At 50.5% G+C, this 21,250-nt stretch overlaps 2 protein-coding genes and 1 long non-coding RNA gene across 8 annotated transcripts; 1 reads left to right on the plus strand and 2 right to left on the minus strand.

Annotated features, from left to right (window-relative positions):
* Positions 1 to 806: 806 nt before the first annotated feature.
* Positions 807 to 14,262, minus strand: pitpnm2 (phosphatidylinositol transfer protein, membrane-associated 2). Of its 2 annotated transcripts, XM_088391587.1 has the most exons (27): positions 13,991 to 14,262; positions 9,823 to 9,964; positions 8,719 to 8,933; positions 8,505 to 8,626; positions 8,209 to 8,442; positions 7,426 to 7,770; positions 7,142 to 7,237; positions 6,957 to 7,061; positions 6,818 to 6,882; positions 6,649 to 6,733; positions 6,414 to 6,567; positions 6,105 to 6,294; positions 5,918 to 6,037; positions 5,638 to 5,840; positions 5,366 to 5,541; positions 5,109 to 5,279; positions 4,922 to 5,038; positions 4,647 to 4,808; positions 4,381 to 4,584; positions 3,988 to 4,136; positions 3,808 to 3,924; positions 3,618 to 3,734; positions 3,406 to 3,554; positions 3,179 to 3,328; positions 2,922 to 3,105; positions 2,703 to 2,831; positions 807 to 2,614 (listed from the first exon to the last, which is right to left on the minus strand). In XM_088391587.1, the coding sequence occupies exons 2-27, from the start codon at positions 9,898 to 9,900 to the stop codon at positions 2,240 to 2,242; spliced, it is 4,212 nt and encodes a 1,403-aa protein (XP_088247713.1). In that variant the 5' UTR covers positions 9,901 to 9,964; positions 13,991 to 14,262; the 3' UTR covers positions 807 to 2,239. The 2 variants fall into 2 exon arrangements, with proteins under 2 accessions (XP_088247713.1, XP_088247714.1); XM_088391588.1 differs by lacking the exon at positions 4,381 to 4,584 and having other exon boundaries at positions 4,647 to 4,805; positions 13,991 to 14,261.
* LOC148389360 (uncharacterized) lies at positions 13,498 to 17,667 on the plus strand. Its single transcript, XR_015861622.1, has 2 exons — positions 13,498 to 14,271; positions 17,141 to 17,667. It is a non-coding gene; the product is annotated as an uncharacterized LOC148389360 (long non-coding RNA).
* Positions 14,709 to 21,130, minus strand: mphosph9 (M-phase phosphoprotein 9). 5 transcript variants are annotated; one of them, XM_088391592.1, is made up of 24 exons: positions 21,074 to 21,100; positions 20,491 to 20,632; positions 20,072 to 20,343; positions 19,817 to 19,967; positions 19,644 to 19,733; positions 19,099 to 19,523; positions 18,802 to 19,022; positions 18,563 to 18,675; positions 18,349 to 18,459; positions 18,079 to 18,269; positions 17,854 to 18,003; positions 17,647 to 17,734; positions 17,231 to 17,404; positions 17,117 to 17,164; positions 16,980 to 17,044; positions 16,788 to 16,889; positions 16,560 to 16,700; positions 16,262 to 16,398; positions 16,058 to 16,192; positions 15,845 to 15,965; positions 15,689 to 15,780; positions 15,455 to 15,615; positions 15,311 to 15,379; positions 14,709 to 15,234 (listed from the first exon to the last, which is right to left on the minus strand). In XM_088391592.1, exons 3-24 carry the CDS (start codon positions 20,302 to 20,304, stop codon positions 15,130 to 15,132), a joined length of 3,123 nt encoding a protein of 1,040 aa, XP_088247718.1. In that variant the 5' UTR covers positions 20,305 to 20,343; positions 20,491 to 20,632; positions 21,074 to 21,100; the 3' UTR covers positions 14,709 to 15,129. The 5 variants fall into 5 exon arrangements, with proteins under 5 accessions (XP_088247718.1, XP_088247719.1, XP_088247721.1 ...); XM_088391593.1 differs by lacking the exon at positions 20,491 to 20,632 and having other exon boundaries at positions 19,835 to 19,967; positions 21,074 to 21,130; XM_088391595.1 differs by lacking the exon at positions 20,491 to 20,632 and having other exon boundaries at positions 16,560 to 16,661; positions 21,074 to 21,130.
* Between the last annotated feature and the right edge of the window lie 120 nt (positions 21,131 to 21,250).

Consider the following 21,250-nt stretch of genomic DNA (forward strand, 5'->3'; position numbering starts at 1 on the left):
ACTGATATTTTGTCGTTCTCACGTCATTTCCGACAAGTACATGTAGAGAAACATAAATGTTTTCTCGGTGCATATTGATTTTTCTGACGTTTTATATTTGACGCTATGAAGTGAATCACATTGCCCACTGGGTGTCACTGTTGTCCCATATGTTTGCTTTTCTTTGTCTAACGTTGAAACCTAAGTGACTTTTTTGCAGCCGATGCAATTCTTGAGTCATATCAAATCAATGATTTTCAAACGGGTCCAAACAAGTTTTTCCGTCATGGCTACAAAGATCTTTTCGTTCACTCTCGTTCACTGAAAACATTCGCTCTTTTGAACCCATCGTTCACTCACGAGCCAACACAGTAGTGACACACACACACACACACACACACACACACACGTCACACACAACACACACACAATGATACGACAAACACGATGATACGACTTTTCACGCACCAGCAATTAACGAGGGAATCTTGGAAAACATGTTGGAACGCGGCCCCGAGGACTAGAGCTTGACACCTGTGACCTTTGACCATGATATTTCCCCAATAAAGTGGCCTGTTATTAGATACACTGGAAAAGGGCGGTGTACCTAATGGAGTGTCCGTGTGATTCGTTTACGGCGAGGTGGCAACAGCTTCAATGCGCATTACCGGCACCTATTGGTTGAAGTCATATGAACTGAAAAAGGAACGAATCACTTTAGGAAGCAAAAAAAAATTGGTAGTCATTCAAAGCATCTGAGATAACCACCGGAAATCAAGCTGTATTTCAACGTTCGTGTATCCATTTTAAAACAAAAGTCAAATAACCACTCTTTTGTCTATTTTTAATATTTGCTTCCAAACGAAATATCCAATGGCCAAAAAGGAGACACGGATCATTCCTTTACATTGTGTACACCGTGTGACACAGTGGACTTCTAACGTCACCTCCATTCGTTTGCAGCATTAATCACTTTTTCTTCTAGATCAAGTAACAATGTACAGTAGCGCCCATTTCCTTCTAAAATAACAAATATGTACTACCACTATTTTGGCACATTTACATAATTATCTTCATCCCCATAAAATGACTGAACTCAATAAATAAGACATGCACTACGGATTTAGAGGTTGTTGATTTTCTACGAGTGAGGTTATGCAGTTGATTAATTAACTACAGTGTGAAAGGATCATTTGGCTTTTGCGCTGGAGTGCTATAACGATAGTATCCTTTTTTTTTTAAGGCCTTTAATAAAGTACATTTCGTTACAAGCTAGCACCAGGTTCACTTGTAATGTCATTTTCCTGCTGCTAACATTGCCGCAGTCTGGAACCGTCGTATGAAGCTGTCAAATTCCCACAGCATACTTGCTGACCAAAAGAGCAGAACCAAGCCACAAAGAAAAGCAATGCAACACCTTACGAAGTTTTAAGTTCTGACTTCATCCACATATTTGTTACACTCACTCACCATCGACTTAAGATGCTTTTACTGACATCATTTTTGTCTGTTTGAATGCTTACACCTTGTATCATCATCAGCCATACAGTACAGGGAGTTAGTTTCCTTTACAGTAACAACTTTACGCTGCCCTCTATTGGTCAGGCGTGTAAACGTCATGGTGCCAGCTTGTCACGAAAATCCACCAGGAAAAAAGAGTGGGAAAAAATACACGTTAAACATTCAAGCAGTAAATATTTTCAAAAGGAGCAAAAAGTAGAAACTCCCAGCAGCAGTAGCAGCAGCAGTACATAGGACCACAGCGCCCCTAGCAGGTCGATGAGAGGTATTGCAAAGCAAAGCACTCTAAAGGGATTAGTGCTGTGTACAAGGTCTTGTTGGCCACATTGAAGGAACCTGGAGGGCTTGTATGGATAAACAAATAGGTTACACTGTTGTAGGACGGCGGCAACAAGTATGGAAAGCAATTGGAGCATTATTCAGTCTTTTTAACGTTCTGTAACGCTCAAACCGCTTTCCATAGGAAACAAAGAGCGGATTACCATGGCAACGTTTGTCAAATGAAATGAACCTGAGCTGTTACATTGAATGGGCGCTCTGCTTGTATGCAGTAGAAAATGCTTTTATACTGGATGCGTTGTGTATCACGTTAGCTTAAGGCTCCTTACATGAATGAATTGAAACGTTCCCTTGTCGTGTCCTATAGAAAAGTGTTAGTGTAAAAGAGTCATGCTACACAGTCATATCGAGTCCACTCCTTCTTTGAGATCACGGTGGCTCCGGCCGGTTTGGTACCAGCTCATTTGGGGCCGAACAACTCGGGACCTCCCTCCTTGGTGCTTCCGCCGCGTCCCCAGCATCCGGCCGCCAAGCTCATGCTCCGCTGGGCCGCCACCACCGCCGCCGTCGTGGTACCGCGCTCCGCCTCGCACTGGCTCTGCGTCCGCTCCGTCCGGCCCGGAGGCTTGGGCGAGGTGGATGGCGCTCCGCCGGGCTTCTTTGCGGAAATGGTGCGGAAGATGTGGTTGCGCTTGCGCAGGAAGTCCCCCGAGGCGCCGCCCATCCCGAAGCTGCCCTTGCGCAGGACCATGCGAGCGCTGGCCGGCTTGGCGGGACGGGATCGCTGGTTGTACTCCAGCTGGGACAGGTGCGAGGCGTAGCCATCTGGAATGAACTGAAATGCAAGATGGTGCTCACTTAGGGCATTCTTCTAGACCGCCACGGAGGGAGGCCCTTCATTCTCGGTTGCTTCGTGATCATACCTGACACTGATGCTGCATCTTCTTTGTGGGTCTTCCCACTATGTAGATGTGCGACGGCGGGAGGCCCACGTTGGAGTACACCGAAATGTCCTTGCTGGAGCCGTAGGCAGCGAAGATCCTCATTTGAGCCTGAGTGCATAGAGAGCGAGTGACAGGGGGTCAACCTCTTGGGCGGAGTTTCATTTCTTCATTTTCTCCGACTATGGATCATGGCCTGACCTCGCCGACGAGGCACTTGAGGAAGTTGGCCTTGTGGCGGAGCGGGTCGTGAACCAGGCCGTCGCAGAAGGAAACCACGCCGTGCGGGAAGTTGTGCTGTGAGAGCCACGCCACCACGCGCTGCTTCTGCATGTCCGGACGCCCCGTCACGTACACGATCAGATAGCCCAGGTCCTGCCAGTACCTGACACAAATCCAAAATGTACACTAAGGGATCATAATCATCCAATGAAACAAAATGGAGAGCCCTTCCTTACCTGACCACATCCACGGCTCCCGCTCGCACCTTGGGGTCGCTGCCCATGATGGACACGCTGGCGGCAAACGAGCCGTCGATGCTGAACACCACAAACTCGGTCCCGCGCGGCACCACGGTGAGGTAGCTGTCGGCAAAGGTGTGGTCGCCCCTTGTGGCGGGAAAAAGCCAAGACGCCTTTGATGCCAAGTCCTTCCACGCCACTGAGGCGATTGTCATTCTGCGTACCTGACCACCATTTTGACGGGATACACCCCGATGCCCAGCCGCTTGTTGTCGGGGAGCGCGTACGAGACGCGCCCGCTGCTGTTGGTGAGCTGCGTGTCGAAGTAGACCCATTCGCCCGAGGGTGGCTGCGTCATGATGTGAATGTCGATCTGTTGCAAAAATGCCGGCGTTATCGAGCTGATGTTGAACGGTTGGGACGCGAGCAACCTTACCTTCTCTCCCGTGAGCGTCACCATGTCCAGCGGGCCGTACATGAAGCGAGCCGTCATCGTCTGGGCGCCGTCCTCCATGAACACGCCGTCATTCGCGCGGTGGTTGGCAGTCACATTCTGACAGGAGGGGGGGAAAAAAAAAAATGATGAGCTGTGCCAGAATCAAAAGTAAACCGTCAAAACATCTTACCCGAATTTTGACATGAGTGCGTTTGCGCAACCATTTCTCCCTGGGCTTGGACGGCGTGAACTCGGACACTTCTTTACCGTTGAGCTCCAGAATTCCGGAGTTCTCGTGCCTCATCACCTGTGAAAGCCACGTTCAGCCGCTTGAGATTGAAAAGCACCGGAGAGCCGAGTCGCGAGCAACCTGTCGGAGCAGGAAGGACACCACGTCGGTGGACTCCCAGTAGGAGGCGTGGAAGAGGTGTGGCAGGGCCACGGTGGGGAACGCCGTCAGGGCATCGGGGCAGTAGAGGGCGTAGTCCATCCGCTTGCTGCCCCACCAACGGGATGCAACTGCAACATTGAAAATGGACAAGCGGGCGTTTAAGCCATGTTTCCAGCTTTCTTCCAATCACACAGTAGAAAAGTGACTTTTCACTTCTTGCCTAAGAGAGGAACGCCAGAGACATTGAATCAGCGGGCACCAAACGTGTCAGCTCGCCTAACCGAGGAAGGCTATCTACCCTAAGGAGGAAGAGGACGTCTCAGGGGGACGAAGAAGGAGCTCGTGTCCTCACACTACACACCCCGGGGGTACCTTGCTTCAAGTTCTTTAGCGCCCCGGCTGAGCTGACGTCTGTGATGTCAGAGCCGGCGTCCGAGCTGGGTTCCGACTCGGCGCCTCTCGGGAACACCTGTCGGGTTTTCCTGCACGAGCGCAACGACGGCGTCCGGGAGGCGAGTTTATGGTAGGATTTGGGCAGCTGGGACAGAAGACTGGGCCTTTTTTTCACCGGGCCGGCTGAGGGGACGTTTAGGTATCAGTGCCCGAGTACTGTGCGGAAAGGCTGGAAGCCGACTTACTGTTGGCGATGTTGGAGGCCGCGTAGGAGTCGGCCAATCCCGACACCTGGCTCGCCAGGCTGGCCTCGCTCGCTCGGCGGTGACAACGGATGTGAGGCACCCCGGGAGACGTGGACGGAGGCGGGTATGGCGCGTCCACTGAAATGTGAGTGCCGCCATCTGCTGGTGAGAAGCAAAACAGCCCAAACAAATATGACTTGAAGATTTCCCAGGTCTTGTGGTATTTAAAACTACTTCATACGACTTCAAGAATAATGAAGCTGATGGTTACTGACTGGAGGACGGCCAGTTGAGGACGGGCACGGGGATGCAGGTCTCGTTCACGCCCGTCTCCTGACTGCGATGGAGCGCCGGCTCCATCAGGAGCTGAGGGTTACTCTGCACCGTCTCCACTGGAGGCACAAGCTACTCGTTAAAAGAGCTTGCTTGAAATCATCTGAGACGGATGGAAAATACGCGCACCCAGCAGAGCCGAGTGTCCGTCGCCCAGGGGGAAGCGCTGGTAGCGGGGGACGCTGAAGGGGGGCAGCAGGTGGAAGCGTTTGTCCAAGAGAGGCTCCAGGCGGGAGGCGGACGGGTCTGCCGGGTGGAACAGGTTGTACACCTGCTGGCAGGCCGGACGCAGAGCCGTCACTGAAGACACACAAGACAAAACACACCCGCCGTCAGCCAGTTGCATTCCACACGGATCAAAGTCCAGACATTTGCGGCATCCTCACCGTCCAAGGAGGGCACCACCGTCTTCCTGAGCGCCAGCACCAGGCCCAGAGGAGATCCGAACAGGAAGAAGTCTGTCACCTCAAAGTCAAACTTGCCCAGTGAGCCTCCCTCCAGCATGGTGCTGTTGCTGGAGCGGCGAGAGCAAGGCTCGGCGTGGATCACGCTGGAGTGCAGGCTGCTCCCAAAACCAAACAAAAACAAAAACAAAGTTGTTGATGTGGTAGAACCTGGACGACACTCCACCCAACCATAAATAAGTTATACCACTGACCTGGACAAGAAGGCCTGATGATGCTTGATGGTGTCAATCTCGTAGGTGGAGGAGTCGCTGCGTTTGCGCGGCAGCTGCTTCTTGGGGTCGTCGGGCCCCGAGCATCGAGGGATATCGATGTTACTCCGGCTCAGGTGCCGACTTCCCTCCAGGGACGGCGTAGCGCTGTTGATGACGATGCCGGGAGAAAGCAGCTCCGTGTCCTGACGCGCCACCGGGACACGCGCCGTTAGCTCAGATGCTAAGCTAACGCGTCGGCAATCGAGACGATGGGTGGTACCTGCACGCTGACGGCGCTGCCCCGCCTGCTGCTGTTGGGACTTTCCAACACCAGAACCGAACTACTGCACAGAGCGTCAAAGCCCAGGATGCCTCCCACGCAGTCTCCGATCACGCACACCTGCAAAACACGTCACGATTGCAAGTATTGTCCTACAAAAACAATTTATTTCTTGCGCTGTGCTGACCTGTCCGTTGAAGGAGGCTCCTTCCAGCGACCTGATGAAGTCGGCGTACACCTGGTTGGCTCTGAGGATGACGGCGGCCACGGCGTCCTGGTACTGCGGCGCCGACGTGGCGAGGAGCGGCAGCGCGGCCAGCGGGATGTGATCCTGACTGCTGGAGAGGCAGCCCTCGTCGTAGCTGTACGGACTCAGGCTGCGGAGGGAGGACACGCCAACCAACAATTTACTTGTTTTTGATGTCCAAGGTTTTAAAATCTGGAGGATGTGGCCGCCTCCAAATTTGACATGCAAGAAAAAAGACACACAACTCACTTGGACACCAGCGAGAAGGCTTCCACGCAGACAGCGGGACACGGTACTGTGCGGATGGCGATGCGGCCCAGAGCGGTCGGGTAGTGAACCCTCATCACCGTCTCGAAGGCGCCGCTCAGCGTGTTGACGTCACCTTGCTTGCTTGCTTGTTCGCCTGCTCCAGCAAATAAGTACACGCATCTCATAAAGCAAACAAATGAAGGCTGCTAGCTAAAGGCTAACACTTGATGCTTACCTGAGCCCGTGTCCAAAATGTTTCCTCCATGCAGGACCAGAATTAGCACGTGAATTTTGGACGACTGCAGACATTGCTGAGATGACTGCGGGAGGAGGCAAAAGCGTCGAGGACACGTAAGAACACATAAGAAATTTCAGCGGTGTGGCGAGAAGAGCGTGTAGGACACCTCGGCATGCGTCTCCTCGTTGGTCATGGTGCCGAATTCCCCGGCCGACTCGGGATACAGCGACTCTGACGCACAAAGGCCCACGTCACACGCGTTGGAGATACACCAGGCGGAAAACGGAAGATGGCCGCCACCTCACCTTGACCCTCGTCCACTTCGATGGTTTCCATTTTGTCCATCAGGTCGTTGGAGCTCCACTTGGTGATCTCCTTGGGGAACGCATCCTCGCCGTCAGAGAAGCTGTCTGAAGAGCACACCCGCCGCGGTGAGCTAGCTCCTCCTCCGTCTTGCGTGTGTGCACGTGTGTGTCACCGAGGACTTTACCGTGCGCGTCAAAGAACTCATCATCCGTGCTGTCGTCGGACTCTCGTGCGATGCTCTGCATCCTCCACTCGCTCAGGCTGTGATGAGAAGGACTTCCTGCAAGGAGACGCCAAAGTAGCCGGCCTTCACATGGCTGCTCCACGCTAACGTGTTCCACTTTAGCGTTCAAAATGATGACATCAGCAATTAGCTTGTGGCTTTGTGATGTCGAACGACATCACTTCACGTCAATATGCCTTCAAGCAGAACCTGGCCAATCCCCGAAGCATGTTTTACAAACGTACCTCCTCTCTTGGACGACCTGTTGGAGGATCTGGACGACGTGGACCACTGCTTGGTTAGCTCGCCCCGGTTGTCCAACGCGCCCGGCTTCGCTTCACCGGCCTCGGTCTCGGCGGCGGATCCGGCGGCGACCCGTGGCTCCTGATCCCTGTTCTGGTCCTGAGGGGCCGGGCAGCCGTTAGTGTCGGGGCCGCCCTCCTCGCTGAGGCTGTATTGGGCCATCTTCTTGGCAAGGGCCAGTTGGGTCTCCAGCTCCAGCTGTCGGATGTCCTCGATGGTGAGGCCGTACCACTCGTCCTGCCAGCACCACGCCTGGCGGTGGGCTCGCACCATCACTTTGCGCAGACCTGCGACGGCGACAGTGATGGCTCTAATTACGCTCATCCCATCTCGCTTGGCGTCCCTCCCGCGTCGGCCGGCGCCACTTTGGCAAATGAAGCAAACGATTTTTGCTGGCAGCGTAATTAATGGCGCTTGTAAAAAGGTTGGATATTACAAGATGCTTTGAGCCCCATTCCACTTAGACCGACGGGACAAAGGGGACTCGCGGAAAGAAGCTGAGTCAGCGGAATAAATTCCCGCAAATGAGAGAATGGAGTCCAGAAATGGAGCAGCTGCTGGTTCATTAGCTTGGATGTTTGTGATACCCGTGAGGCAGCCAGAACTTTGATTAAAAGTCGTGCCTGCCTCTTTAATGTGGCACTTTTTGCAGTCGAGCAGAAATCGCTCGATTTGGGACTTAAATGACAAATAATGTCAACGGTCAGCTTTGCGCTTCACCCTACCGACGTCATGGATGAAGCGCTCGATCTTGGACTGCATGCCCCAGTAGCGGAACTCCACTTTGCAGAGCTTGTAGGCGCACATGACCGAGCGGTCGCCGGAACTCCGGTTGATCTCCTCGATCCAGTCTTCAGACAGCGGGCCTCGCCTGGTCTTGAGCGATTGGTACAGTCGGGGGTCTTCTTCTGCCAGGTACTCGTGGGGGGCGATGTAGTCCTTGACGATGTCGATGGGGTCTGCGGGGGGGAACCATCAATGGGCAACTCCATTTGGACTCCCAGTAACATTGGTGACTTACCGACTGTCCTTTGTCTCTTCTCAGCAGAGGACAGACTAAAGACATCCGATTGGTCGCCGGTGTCAGGCATGTAGTACGTCTCGATGTCGATGGAGAACTTCTCTACGAACGGACACGTGTACCTGCGGTGTAAGGGGAGCCGCTGGCTTAGGGAATTTCGCGCTACGTTTGAGGCTCGGGTGTCGGAAACTCGTCAACGAAACGGCGCCCCAACCTGGTGCGCGTGTACGGGTAGGCGTTCCATGACTCCTCTTCCACGCGCAGGGCGGCCTGAGGCAGGATGGAGCAAAACCAGGACGGGATGTGCTTGCCGATGTGGTAAACCTTGTGGGTGTACTGACCCGAGCCTCCGGGCCCGTCCTGGTAGGGTTTGTTCTCCAGGATCTCCACGCCGCTGCCCTCGCCGCAGCTCTCCTCGCGGCTCTTTTTCTGAAAATCAAGGCGGACGGGATCCTCAGCATGTTAAATTAACATTTCCTTTCACAAAATAAAAATGTTTTTCACGATATATGACTAAGCTACCGTGGCACAATGCGTCTCAGCGAGTTGTTGATGACATCAGACAGAATTGAGCCCCCCGGGTCCGAGAGCAGGCAGCAGGTGGCGGCTGCGTTCAGATCCACCAAAGCTTGAGCTTTTTTTTTTTTAAAGTTCAGTCTGAGATGACAGCAGCCTGGCCGGCCTGTTGTCATGGCAACATGGACTCGGCTGATGAACGACGGTGTGCTGATGTCACTCGTTACTGGGGCGACCGGCACACGGCTGTGACGCTGAGCCGGAAAAGGGAGGGACAGCGCTGGGGGGTGGGGTGGGGGGGCGTGGAACTTATTTAATTCCGCACTGAGGCACTAACTACTACACACGCACGCACGCATGCACACTCACATGGACGCTTGTCAACACATTGCCTGCACTTAACTTCCATAAAACATTGGAACATTAAATATGACGACGCATTAGAGCGATATTAAAAGTGATGCAAATACGATATACAGACGTATAGAGAGGTAGAGAATATTAAATGTAATGTATAGATGGTGTATAGAAAACTAAATATGATGTCAATATTTTTAGCAATCAGCAACTGGGGTTGGTTTTACCCCAAAACATCAGTTTCTAAGCAAAAAGCAGAAAAAAGGAGCTTCATAGGGAAAAAAAACAAACCACAAAACAGTGACTGCTTAGCTTTTGTGGCACCTCCAACTATAAAACAAAATCAATTTGTTTAAATGATTGGACCGATGAATCGGTTCGCGTAATTTTAACTTCGAAATGGGTCAGATCTGATGTAAATATGCAAGTGCGGATTTTTACCGACCTGTATCATGTAGAGCTGAGCTATGCGGTACTCGTCCACGCTCATGGGCATGGGGATGCGGTACTCCTTGATCAGCATGGCTGGATCACCCGGACCACGGTCAGCGCGTCAGGAAGAACGGGACCCGAGTCATCGTAGGCGCCTAAGAAAAGGGAAGGACTGTCAGACGCCATACAGAGAAAGTCCTTAGCGCTGTACTTCCTGTGCGCATCCTCCTGCAGATCTATTACAAGGTAATCCTTTGAGCCGAAATCCCCCGGCAACCTAAATCCTCAAGCGGGGCGGCCTCGCTCTTGTCCCCGCGCGGCCGGCGCTGACGCAGAGTCAAGAGCGAAGACCTGACCCGAGGCTTTAAAAAGACACGGCGGCGGGTGGGCGGGCGGGCGCAACCCCCTCGACGCCGTCACGTCGTAAGAACCAATAGAGGGGGAGGGTGTTTACGTTTGGGCCAGCCCGATCACTTAGAGGGGGAACTCTCTGGACCGGCTCACACAAACATGCCCACGACACAAACACACAGCGACGACAAACACAAAAGCCCACAAATGTGTGACACGCAACAAGCAAACACACACAGTTGTCCGGACAGGAAGGAGAGGAGGATGGAAGGAAACAAGAAAGGATGATGAAGGAAGGAAGGGAGGGAGGGAGGCAACAAGGATGAAAAGGAGTGAAAAGGGAAAGCAAGGATGGAAGAAAAGAAGGAAGAATGAATAAAGTGAATTTGGCGTGTGAGTCAGTCACGTCTTTTCAGTGCCTGTAATAATAAATCATGAAGGGCTTTTTTTTTTTTTTTTTCGGTCAAGTGTGATGAGCCCGAAGGGAAGGCGCTCTCCCTCAGGAGAGCCGACACTTTTTTCCCACGGATGAAGATGGGAAATCAAAAGGGGGGAGGCCGACCTCCACAAAGGAGGAAAAACGAGCGGCTCGCGCCAATCAGTTATAATAGTTTGGGATTTTTTATTATAGTTTTTTATCATTTTGTTTTGTCTTTTGCTTTTTAAATTCAGTTCTAATTGATTATGCTTTGATTGGCAGTGAGTAGAGTCAGCTGTGTCCACACCCACAACGGTGCAGAACACCCTTTTTTTTTAAAAATGTGCTGGCTCACGCATGTCTCTTACACGCAAACATATATAAAGTCTTGCACACACACACAATCAGGCACAAACGCGTACAAACAGGCAGCGAGACCCGGAAACTCCCGCACAACCACACGTAAAGCTACGCAAAGTAAACTCACAACATGCACACAGACGTACAAAAAAAAAACATGACGATGCCGCCGCACGCACACACGTGCCAGCCCGATGTTAAGAAAAGCGAGCGCGAACCTCAGCCCGCCATGCAAGCGAGCCGTCAGCCGTCTGCTGCGGTGCCGCCTCGACGGGCCTGCAGACATCCCGCTCACGACAGCGGGCCGCATCCCGCCCTGCTCTTCCTCCTGCTCTTCCTCGTTTCCCGGTAGCGTGTTACCGAGAAGCTGGCATCTCTCGCTCTCCTCCTCTTACCCCCACCCCACCTGCCCCACCCCTCCCTCACTCAGGCTCTGTTGCCGTGGAAACGCACGAGGCCTTAGCCTGATTTGTGGACTTTGTTGTGATGCAGTGAGCCGGGCCGCGGCCTCCTCCTCCTCCTCCTCCTCCTCCCGTCTTGTGTCAATAACCTGATATTTGCTCCCCAATCGAGTCAATGGCCAAGCTAAACGTTTGCAAATGGACTTCTGTACGATTTTGGCACGACAAGCACTCACTTTACTCGTCGTGTTAACATGGCACAACAGGAAGGTGTGACACAAAAACACAACTTACACAACATCAACACAGCAGCGGGAGAGCCGGCTGTGCATGACAATGAGCTTTGTGCTGGCGTGTGTGCGTGCGTGCGTGTGAGACACCCTCCCGTTACTTCCCGTCTTCATGTTACTTGTGACATGAAATTGGTACTTTGCACAACCACGACTTGTTGATGGCTGCTCCGCCCAGCACACACACTTGCCATGATCATGGCCAGACACACACGGTAACACAATCAAGCTGTCTGCATATCAACCTGTTGGCCATTCATTTGTTCATGATGTCACTAACACCTTTACAAGTTCGCACACACACATACCTCAAAGATGCTGCCTTTTTTTTTTTTTTTATAAATATCCACGCCTCATTCGCTTCTGTCTAAGCGGAATACAATCATGTGGCACAACACACTATCGTAACCTTTTGTGTGCAACAATACCCCGAGCCACGATGAGGTCATCCCTACAACAAGACACCGCTGACCTGACCAGCCGTCCTACAGAGGTAAAAACGTTCTCGTTGACATTTGACAAGTGACGGACGGGATGCCGCAGGCCAGCGACAACCCCCCCCCTCATGTGACGACAGAGAGCAGGAGCTATTTTTAGCTCTGGTGGTGTGGGGGTTCACCGTCACGCTCCTTCAATACTAAACATTCCAATTCTGCTGGGAAAAAAGAAAAGAAGAAAAGAAAAGAAGAAGAAATGATTGCAAAATAAAACATTTACAATAATAAATGGTGACAATGGAGTAATAAAATACTGGAAATTATACTGGAAATTATAAAAATAAATACCCTTAATATAGTACGTAAAACAATATTAGTGTCGTGTAAAATGATATCAAACAAAAAATAAATAATAAAACAGTAAAGATGGCAAGAAAATGGGTAAAAAAACAACAACTGTGAATAATAATAATAATAGTTGGCAAAAACCAAAAAAATTAACAAGGTAGTTAAAGCTAAAAAACCTCATTTAAATCAAATCAATCCTAATTATAAATTTGCAATAAGATTACAAAACAAGGGCGACGATACAAATAACGAAGACTAATCAAAGGTTGTGAGTGCGTCTTTGCAGTGTTCACTGACATGCTGTGTTTACCCAACTAAAAATAGCATCCAATGACGTAGCAACCCGTGTCAAGCGCACCCCCGCATTGCCCCCCCCCCCCCCACTCCCCATTATCATTACTGTACCGCTACATGCATGCAAAGGATGTGTGCGTCAGTGTGTGTCTGACATACTGTATGTATGTGTGCAACTTTGACCATGTGTGTCTGACTTGAGTAAATGTGTGTATTAGTTTTGGTGTTTGTGTTTTTATGTGCTTGTGTATGCATAAGTGCCTGTGTGTGTGCGTGTGTGTGTGTGTGTGTGTGTGGTAATAGTAATCAATAGTGTGACTCATTCTTTCTGCTGTGGCTACTTCCTAACAGCATTCATTAGCACAAACACAATCTTTGGGCCCGATAATCACATCCTGCCAGGCTCCGACGCTTCTCTGGTTGGCATCAAACCAGGAAATGAAGATAAGCCGCTCATCATTAAAAGGGCACGGCGGCTAACTGCTAACATGATAACACACACCAAATCCACACTTCTTATTTCAGGTAACGCCAAGGGACGGACGACTGTTCGACTGTTCGTCCTCCGCCATGTCAATTGTGAAGACGTCACAGATCATTCATGAGCCAGGTTGAAGCTCGGGTTCACACTTCTGTGATAATCGTGCCGTATTATTGTGGTTCAATAATATAGAATATGTATATGATACAGTATTTTGTGTGTGGAACTTTAAAACGTGATACAGGGTCGCAGTTTTCCATTGTAGCACATTGGTAGATTTGTAATCAATCGCTTGGAAGGCAGTCAAGAGCCAAAAGTATAATATTGTTGTTTGTGCATGCATATTGTACTGATGTGTACATATTAGTGTGTGTATGAGTGTATTTGCACATCTGTGTGTGCGTGCCTGTGTCTGACTTTGCATGTATTTGTGTACAGGTGTGTGTATTTGTATAGTGTACAATTACGTGTACATGCGAGTATGTTGGTGAGTATATTCATTGTTAATGTGTGTGTATTTTGTATACTGTATTTGTGTGTTTATGCGTGTGACTTTGTTTCCATACGTGTATCAGTCGACAGAAAATGTCTGTTTGTGTTTCTTTGGATGCGTGTTTGACGTGAGCTTGTGTTTAGACGTTTATGACTGTCTGACCGCTTTTAAGTATGTTTGTGCGCGTGGAAGTGTTTTTTCAATGTGCGCGTCCCTTTCCGAATATTGAACCTGATTGATGGCTGACGTCATGTAACAATCTTTCACGCATCAATGCATGTATCCACCCAACGGGCGGCTGTGCTCACCCGAGGCTCGGCCGGCCGGTGATGGTCAATCTTCGGTTGTCTTCTCCCCGCCGCGGCGGTGGCGCGGCATGGCGGCTCGCTGACATCGACTACGGAGAGGTTCGACGTCCTGGGGGTGTGACGCCTTTGCGTCCTGTGTCCTCCTCAATCACAGGACGTCGCACGTCTCCTCGGGACGCTCCATCTTCCGCTTCGGTGTGTCGTCGTCTGACTCCGATGGTGTGCGTCCGTCTGTCCGTCCGTGATGTTGCGTTCAGGTTGACGCTGACGTCACAGCACAGGTAAAGGGAAATGGCGACCTCTAGTGTGGCAATGAGCCACTGCAAGCACGTTCACCTAAGGATGGGAGTACATGCAATACGTGAATATTATATTATAAAAATATTATAAAAAAACACCTATATATGTATTAATATATATATATATAGGTGGTGTTTTTTTTTAAGGGGGGCAGATTTAGCCTCTACGTGTTGTCAAGTTCATGTGCACAGGGCCTCATGAATTAGTACTGGCCAATGTAACTTGAAAATCCACAGTCAGCTTTTTACACCCTGGTAAAAGCAATAATTGTTTAGCCAACTTCAATTACCAAAACATTCCTTCAGATCTGCACACAATATATCTGATAATAAGTATCCCTGGTGAGTATGAAGTTTTTTTATATATTTGTTTTTTCCATGCTATTACATAAATATTGGAAGGAAAGACGCCACATTCGTAAGAAAAAATAAGCAGAATTTATTGCGTAATGGTGATCATATTAAGTAGCGAATATGGCGGTTCGGGGTAAGTATAAAAAAAGAGGGACAAGTGAGTGCAGACATTATTGTGCTGGTTCTGGTCCTGCTGCAAAAAAGAAATTAAAAACAATCACGTAGGAAAAAAACAAGCAAAAGTTGGAATGTCAAGTAACACAAAAATATTTCCTTCACCGTAAATGATGTAAACAAGAGAATGGAAAAAGAAAATACTTTCAGCTGTGTCAAAAAACTATTAGTAATGTACAAGCTCTTTGAATCTAAAAATCTGTATGGTACAAAAAATATAGACTTCCAGAAATTTTTTATAAAAAGTGTCCCTGAGTGGTAGGTAGTACGTTAAAAACGTGATAGCGAGGCCATGCTAACACTAGCATGCTGCTACGCTATGCTGCCGGAGGAGCGCAGGATGTGGAACCTCTTGAGCGTCATGCGGATGGACCCAAGGTCTCGGTTCAGACGCTCCAGACGTTCCTCTAAGGCCACCTGACACACACACACGCGTCAAGCTACATGTGTTACCTCCGCCAAGGAGCACGTGGACCATCTTAGTGTGGCTCACCTGGTCCAGCCTACTCTTCATGTTCACTCGACCACCCGACGTCGGCATGCGGCTCAGAGATGCCTCGATCTGCACCACAAGCACACAGAGTGTGAGACACACACACTCACACAGAAGAAGTTGGCGGCAATGTCTTGAACTGGCCTCGAGTTTCTCCCGTGTGAGCTCATCAAAAAGCCTTTCAGCCTCCGCCAATGACAGAACTTTGTTGTCAGAAGCCAGGTATCCTCCCGGACTGCCTCCTCCATCTTCACACGGCAGCTGTGCCTCGCCATAGTCGGGCGACGCCAAGCCGACGGCAGCGTCTACACGTGAGGAACGACACACGCCATCTTGGTCACATGAACACTATTCCGTTCTTTCGATCCACTTTCTTACCGTGGTGCTCGGATGACCCAAAGCGTAGCCTGGTCCTGGGACTGCCGTTGTGGAACGAGTGGCGCCTGGTGTGATTGACGTGTGAGTCGCACCTGAAAGATACAATTGGGAATAATGCATGAATAATCACTTGGATTGATAATGACAGCTACTGACCTGTTGCCGAGGTGCTCCTCCCGTGGCATCATGTGACCAAAGGCGGTGGAGTAGTTCTCAGTAGGGCATCGTTTAGGGCTGCCCTTGGCTGGCAACGGGGCAAGTAATGTCTCTCTCTTGGCTGACAGTAAAAGTAAACACAAGGCCTTGAAATTAACGAGAGCACATGGTATACGAGACTAGAACATAAAGTACAAAAAATTAAGTTCATACTTGGCGTGGTTGCAATGGTGCTTTGTAGTCCTGGCGGAGGCAGCGAGGACGACCGATGGCCGTCCGGAGACAAACTCCTCTGACTTCTGAGCACCCCGCCAACGCCGCCTAGCGATGGCCTGTGATTGGCCACCCCTGTGAAAATATACGTACAGTTGGTAGGTGAAAGCAGAGGAGGGGGGCTCGCATGTAAAACGTTCTTACAGGGGGCTCTGCTCTCTGTGGCTCGAGTCTCCTCCATCTCGATCAGCGCCCTCATGATAGGCGACAGGTGGGCGGCGCCCTCCTCCCGGAGTCTGGACGTCGACGGCGTCTGGTCGGGGTCTCTGGGGGCTGTGCACCTGCAGAACCAGAGTGCAAATGAGTACAGCTAGGGCTCCTTGACACGAGCCGAGTTAGGCTATGCTAATGGTTGTGAATGCTAATTTGGCTAGGCTAGTAGTATCTAATATCATGAACCTCACTACTTTATCAGCGCTCCAATTTTAAGAGTTGAACATGCCTCGAAGTTTGGGAGGGGAACGCAGAGGTGGTGGCAGCGGCCGGCTGTTGGACTTCCAGCCTTGGCGACCTCCTGCGGGTGACATCCGGCTCTGCGTTGCCTCTGCTGGGTGAGTGCAGCAGGTCAGGATGGTGGAAAAGACTGAAAGATGTATTGAAAACATCATGGCGACACGCTCCTCCACAAGTGTGGACGAAGATGGCTACATTAGCAAAGCTAGCCGCTCACCCGGCTCCAGAGGGCTGGGCAGCGGGCTGGGGGGGGTGGCGGACCCTGGCCTGGTTCTCGTGCTCCAATTGCCGTACTTGAGACTCCAGTTTAGAAATAGTTCTGAATGACGACGATACCAAGAAAGGATGCGGAAAAACAATGCAATATTTATGCTTTTTTTCAAATAAATATAGCAATAATGAAAATCACCTTTTCAGGTCAGAAGTGAGATTGTTGGCTTGGTAAAGTTTGTCTTCTGTTGACAGCAAGTTGCTCTGTCAAAAAGAAACAATTTATTTTTTGCTTTTTTAAAAAAATAAAACATGGCGATTGTCTTCATTGCTTACCTTTAGTTTGTCGTTGTCCTTCAGCACAGAGTTGTATTGTGCAAGGAGCTGGAAAAAAAAAACAGACGTTAGTCAGCGGACATCGCCTTTGCATTCCCTGCTCTCGACCTTCACCTCTTTGTTGGCCTGGACCTCGCGTTCCCTCTTGGCCTCGCTGTCGTCGACCTGCCGTCGAGCCTTCTTCACGGCCGCTGCCTTCTCCTTGGCCGATCGCTTGCTGTCTTCCAGGCGCTGACGCAGCGACTGGACGGTGGCGCCCGCCACCGCGTAACGCTCGGGCCACTCGGCCTGAACAAGGCGTTGGAGACGCGTTACTTTTTTCGTTTGTGTTCACTGTGAGGATACTGTAACTCCAAATAGGACATGTTCTTGACTAACCACATTGCAGAATAACTACTGATAAAAGCAAACTCATTCATTTAGATTTTGAAATTGGTTTAAATCAGTTAACAAATGTGGAGGGAGAAAAAAAGCGAAAGAATAATGAGCTGAGAAGATGCTGACTGGCATTCCCACAATAAAAAGACTACCAGCTGTTTCTCCAGCGTGGAGTTAGTCTGCTCCAGCTTGTCGATACGTCGGCTGGCTTCAGCCAAGGCTTTCTCCAGATGCTGACACCTGGAAACCATCAAAATAAAAGATTAAACAGGCTATAATGGAAAAAAAAGATTTGTGATCCAAACTTGGGAACTGTAAAATGAACCAGCAGCCTCCGTGCAAATTTTCAGAAAGCAGACCTCTCTGAAAGCATGCGGTTGCTCTTCTCCAGGTCTCCGGGCAGATCTCGGAGCTTCAACTTGTCTCGCAAGACTTGAATCTCACACTCGTAATAAGCCTTCAGGTCAGTCACGTGTCGTGCGTGCTTCTCTCTCAGGTTCCGTCGCAGCCTGGACGGGACAGATGTAGAAAAACGTTCAGCATTTAAATAAAAGTGCAAATACTTGGAGAAAAGAAAGGCTCACAGGGAGAAGACAACAGGATCTTCTAGAGAACCAGAACCAGGCCTCAGAGTGGTACTGCGGCTACAGGTGGCGTCCACCTCCTTGCCGGTCTTCATTCGTGGGGTGGGCGGGACTTCCTGGGATTCATCAGAGACACCATCAAGACTCAGCGGGGTCGTAGAGAAAGGCTGGGATGCCTCCGCGGCCAGCGGCTGCAAAAGTGGAAGTAGAAAGTCAAACAACAGCCAAAAAGTCAAGAAGGAAATTCAGAGGGGTTATCATGTGACCTACCTGCAGCGACAATGGAGTCGAAGTCTCGGAGCGTTCCCAGTAGGAGCGTTTGAGGTCCGTCCTGAGCTTGTGCTGGTATAGCTCGCGTAGAGAAACACCTAAGTCCTCAGCCTACAACAGAGGACCCAAAATGTCTCTCGTCAGGCTCCTGATTGGCTCAAAGAGCCCAGAGGGTAATCCAGGCTGGGCTATGGCTGCAAAAGTGTGTTGTCACCTGATCTGTGGAAGTTTCTTGCAAGAAGAAAGCAGCTCCACTGCCGTTGCGGTCGAGGGCGTCCGGCAGACGGCGATAGAGGTCGCACTCATTCAGTCGCCAGTAGGTCAGGCCTAAGAGTAGACAATGGGGGGAGGATACATCTTTCTATTCAGAACATATTGGGAAGAATTGGCGTTAGGCTTGTGTGGGTCCTTGTAAAAATTTGAAGAGAACGCCTGATCTCAATAAAAAGTCACCTGAGGCCTCAGACGAGAGGCTGTCGCTCCTCCTCAGCGCAAAAGAGGCGCAGGACGAAGCGGTAGCAGGATGTCGGGAGTTTGGGCTCTCCGATGGGCCGAGAGCCAACTTGGCCGGGCTGCGTGGCAGCTCCTCGTACTCGGGAATTCTGGAATTTAGTCTCGTCTTGATTTTCTTGGCTCGCAGTTTCTGCCTCAAAGCCCAGGAGGTCAGAACCTGGCTGCACAAATAGCACCATACGAAAAAGTTACGACTGCAACTGTCGGCTCATTGCAGTCGAAAGAAGCGTGACCCACCCCGAGGTTTTCTGCTGGTTGGCTGCTGGCGGCGGCTCCTCCTCGTCGGGAGCGTCGGCGTCTTCCGACCACCGGCGCTCCTGCGTCTCCACCGCCTCTCCCGTCTCCCAGGCGGACAGCGTGCCGTAGCCGCTGCTGAGCCCCGTGGTAGCTTGCTCATCGACCGGTGGGTTGGCGCCGTCTGACCTGTGAGGCGGTGAGGGGGAGCTGAACGGGGAGAGGGCGGCCGGGGCGGCCAGGCTGTCGCTCTCGCTGGGCGCGCGAGCAGGGAAAATGCAGTCGCCGGCCATGAGCGGCAACAGGAAGTCCTTGGTGGTGGTGATGGTGGTGTCCTCACTGGTTTGGATGCCAGCGCCGTGGGTGAAGTCTGCATGCGGCGGCCGGTTCTGGAGCTGCACCAGCGCTTTGATCTCGTCCTGAATTAACTGCACAATTCAAGTTAAACTAATAAGTACAGTAAAAATAATCCATTATTGTTATATGCTGTATTTACATTCAAATGAATGAATTAGTCAATTGGTTCTTATAAATAAAAAATGTGCTACCTGTATTTGGCACTGATACTGTTCTTGCTGCGCAAGGATTTGCTCCTGGTATTGCTTCTCCACCAGCTGAAACAGGTGCAGCCATCGGCCCTGAGGTAAAAAAAAAAAAAAAAAGACAGCGCTCAGCAAGACGCTGGATTAATGGAGCGGGAAGTCAGCTCGCCCGGTCGCACCTCGCAATCCTTCCAGACCTGCGGGTCGGTCTCGCCGCCGCTGCGTATCTCCTCCACCAGGGCTCGGAGAGTATCGAGGGAGCTTGGGTTAATGAACGGGAGGTTCTTGCCTGACGTGAACGTGTCATCCTCTGTGCTTATACAAAGACCCCTGAAACGCACCACATACTTTGCTTATTTACTAGAACACCTGAATTTTCTTGCATTTGAGTATATAAATGTTGTCAAAATGGGCAAAGAGCCCAAACTCCGCACCTGATCTTATTGCACGGCGGCGTGTACTTGACAGTCTGGCAGGCCGCACTGCCCCCTGTGGTCTGGGAGGCCGAAGGTCTACCCTCAGAGACAGCCAGCCCCGAAGCCGTGGTGGCCTCGGAGGACAGCGGGGACGCTTCGCTCTCCTTGCCGCCACCGTCGCCGCTGGCCCGGCAGTGGCTGCGGGGCCCCGAGCTGGACACGTCCTCAGAGATGCTGTCATCTGTGGACATGTTTAAGGGCCTGTACAGAGGTGGCGGGAACTCTGACAGCTACAAAACAAGCAAAACACAAAAATTATGTGTAACATGCTGCAACAAAAACCACCATTAATTCATTATTAGCAAGTTTTAGGTCGTTTTTCAATTTTATGTGAATATCATATGGACTTTTTTTTTTTTAAATCAATGCTTCCTTACATCCTTTCCTGCATCCCTTGAACTTGCTCTTCATCCATCCTTCCTCGCCTCTTTCCTTCCATCTCAAACCTGTTTTCTTCTTCTTTCCTTTCTTTTGGTACTTGTCCAATACTGCTTTAGAATCCATTGTTTCTGATTTTGACTGAAATCATTTGCCATTTTTAAAACAATGAAAAAAGTCAAATTAATAAAAAGTGCCCCCGTGTCATAAGTAACTTGCTTTAGTGGCCATAGATCTTAGAATTAGTGTCTGAGCTGATATGTAAAAAAGATGACAGACTGTTAAACGCTGCACCCTCGCCAGCTGCAGACGGCACAAATGTCACCCGGGCACAGTGCGCCAGAATCGGTCACCGCTGTCATGTGACGTCGCCAGCTTGTTGTGGTTAACTTGAGCTCGGCGGGTTCCGCTAGCATGCTAAGTGCTAGCTAACTAACACTTAACGCCACGCATATGAATGCCGCTAACCAATTTACAGGCGAGGCTGGAATGAATTTGGAGGAACCGGAACACAGTTAACAAGATGTTTTATTACGCAAACATAAGTGCAGATGTAGCAGACGCCACAAGAGTTAACCTTACCAGTTTGTTCGAGTCGTCCTGTCATCCATATTTGTCAGGTATATGCTAGGGATACGCTGATTGGCTGCTGAAATGACGTTAATACGTCAGTAAAAGTTTCGTCACGTGATTGGTGGACAGTATCGACTGGTTTCCCCATTGGCCAGAATTCAAAACGGAACAATATGAGTGGTTTTC

The sequence above is a fragment of the Syngnathus floridae genome, chromosome 12 (assembly GCF_059516105.1).
Source record: "Syngnathus floridae isolate MCC-2025c chromosome 12, RoL_Sflo_1.0, whole genome shotgun sequence".
NCBI lineage: Eukaryota > Metazoa > Chordata > Actinopteri > Syngnathiformes > Syngnathidae > Syngnathus > Syngnathus floridae.

Coding starts and splice junctions, on each gene's coding strand:
- pitpnm2 (XM_088391587.1), bottom strand. CDS start 9,900: ATGCTGATCAAGGAGTACCGCATCCCCATGCCCATGAGCGTGGACGAG. Junction 5,542..5,637: donor CATCAGGCCTTCTTGTCCAG/GTCAGTGGTATA, acceptor TTTTGGGAGCAG/CCTGCACTCCAGCGTGATCC. Junction 3,555..3,617: donor TGACGCTCACGGGAGAGAAG/GTAAGGTTGCTC, acceptor TTTTTGCAACAG/ATCGACATTCACATCATGAC.
- mphosph9 (XM_088391591.1), bottom strand. CDS start 20,304: ATGTCCACAGATGACAGCATCTCTGAGGACGTGTCCAGCTCGGGGCCC. Junction 19,968..20,071: donor CCGCCGTGCAATAAGATCAG/GTGCGGAGTTTG, acceptor GGTGCGTTTCAG/GGGTCTTTGTATAAGCACAG. Junction 18,004..18,078: donor GATCCTGTTGTCTTCTCCCT/GTGAGCCTTTCT, acceptor TGTCCCGTCCAG/GCTGCGACGGAACCTGAGAG.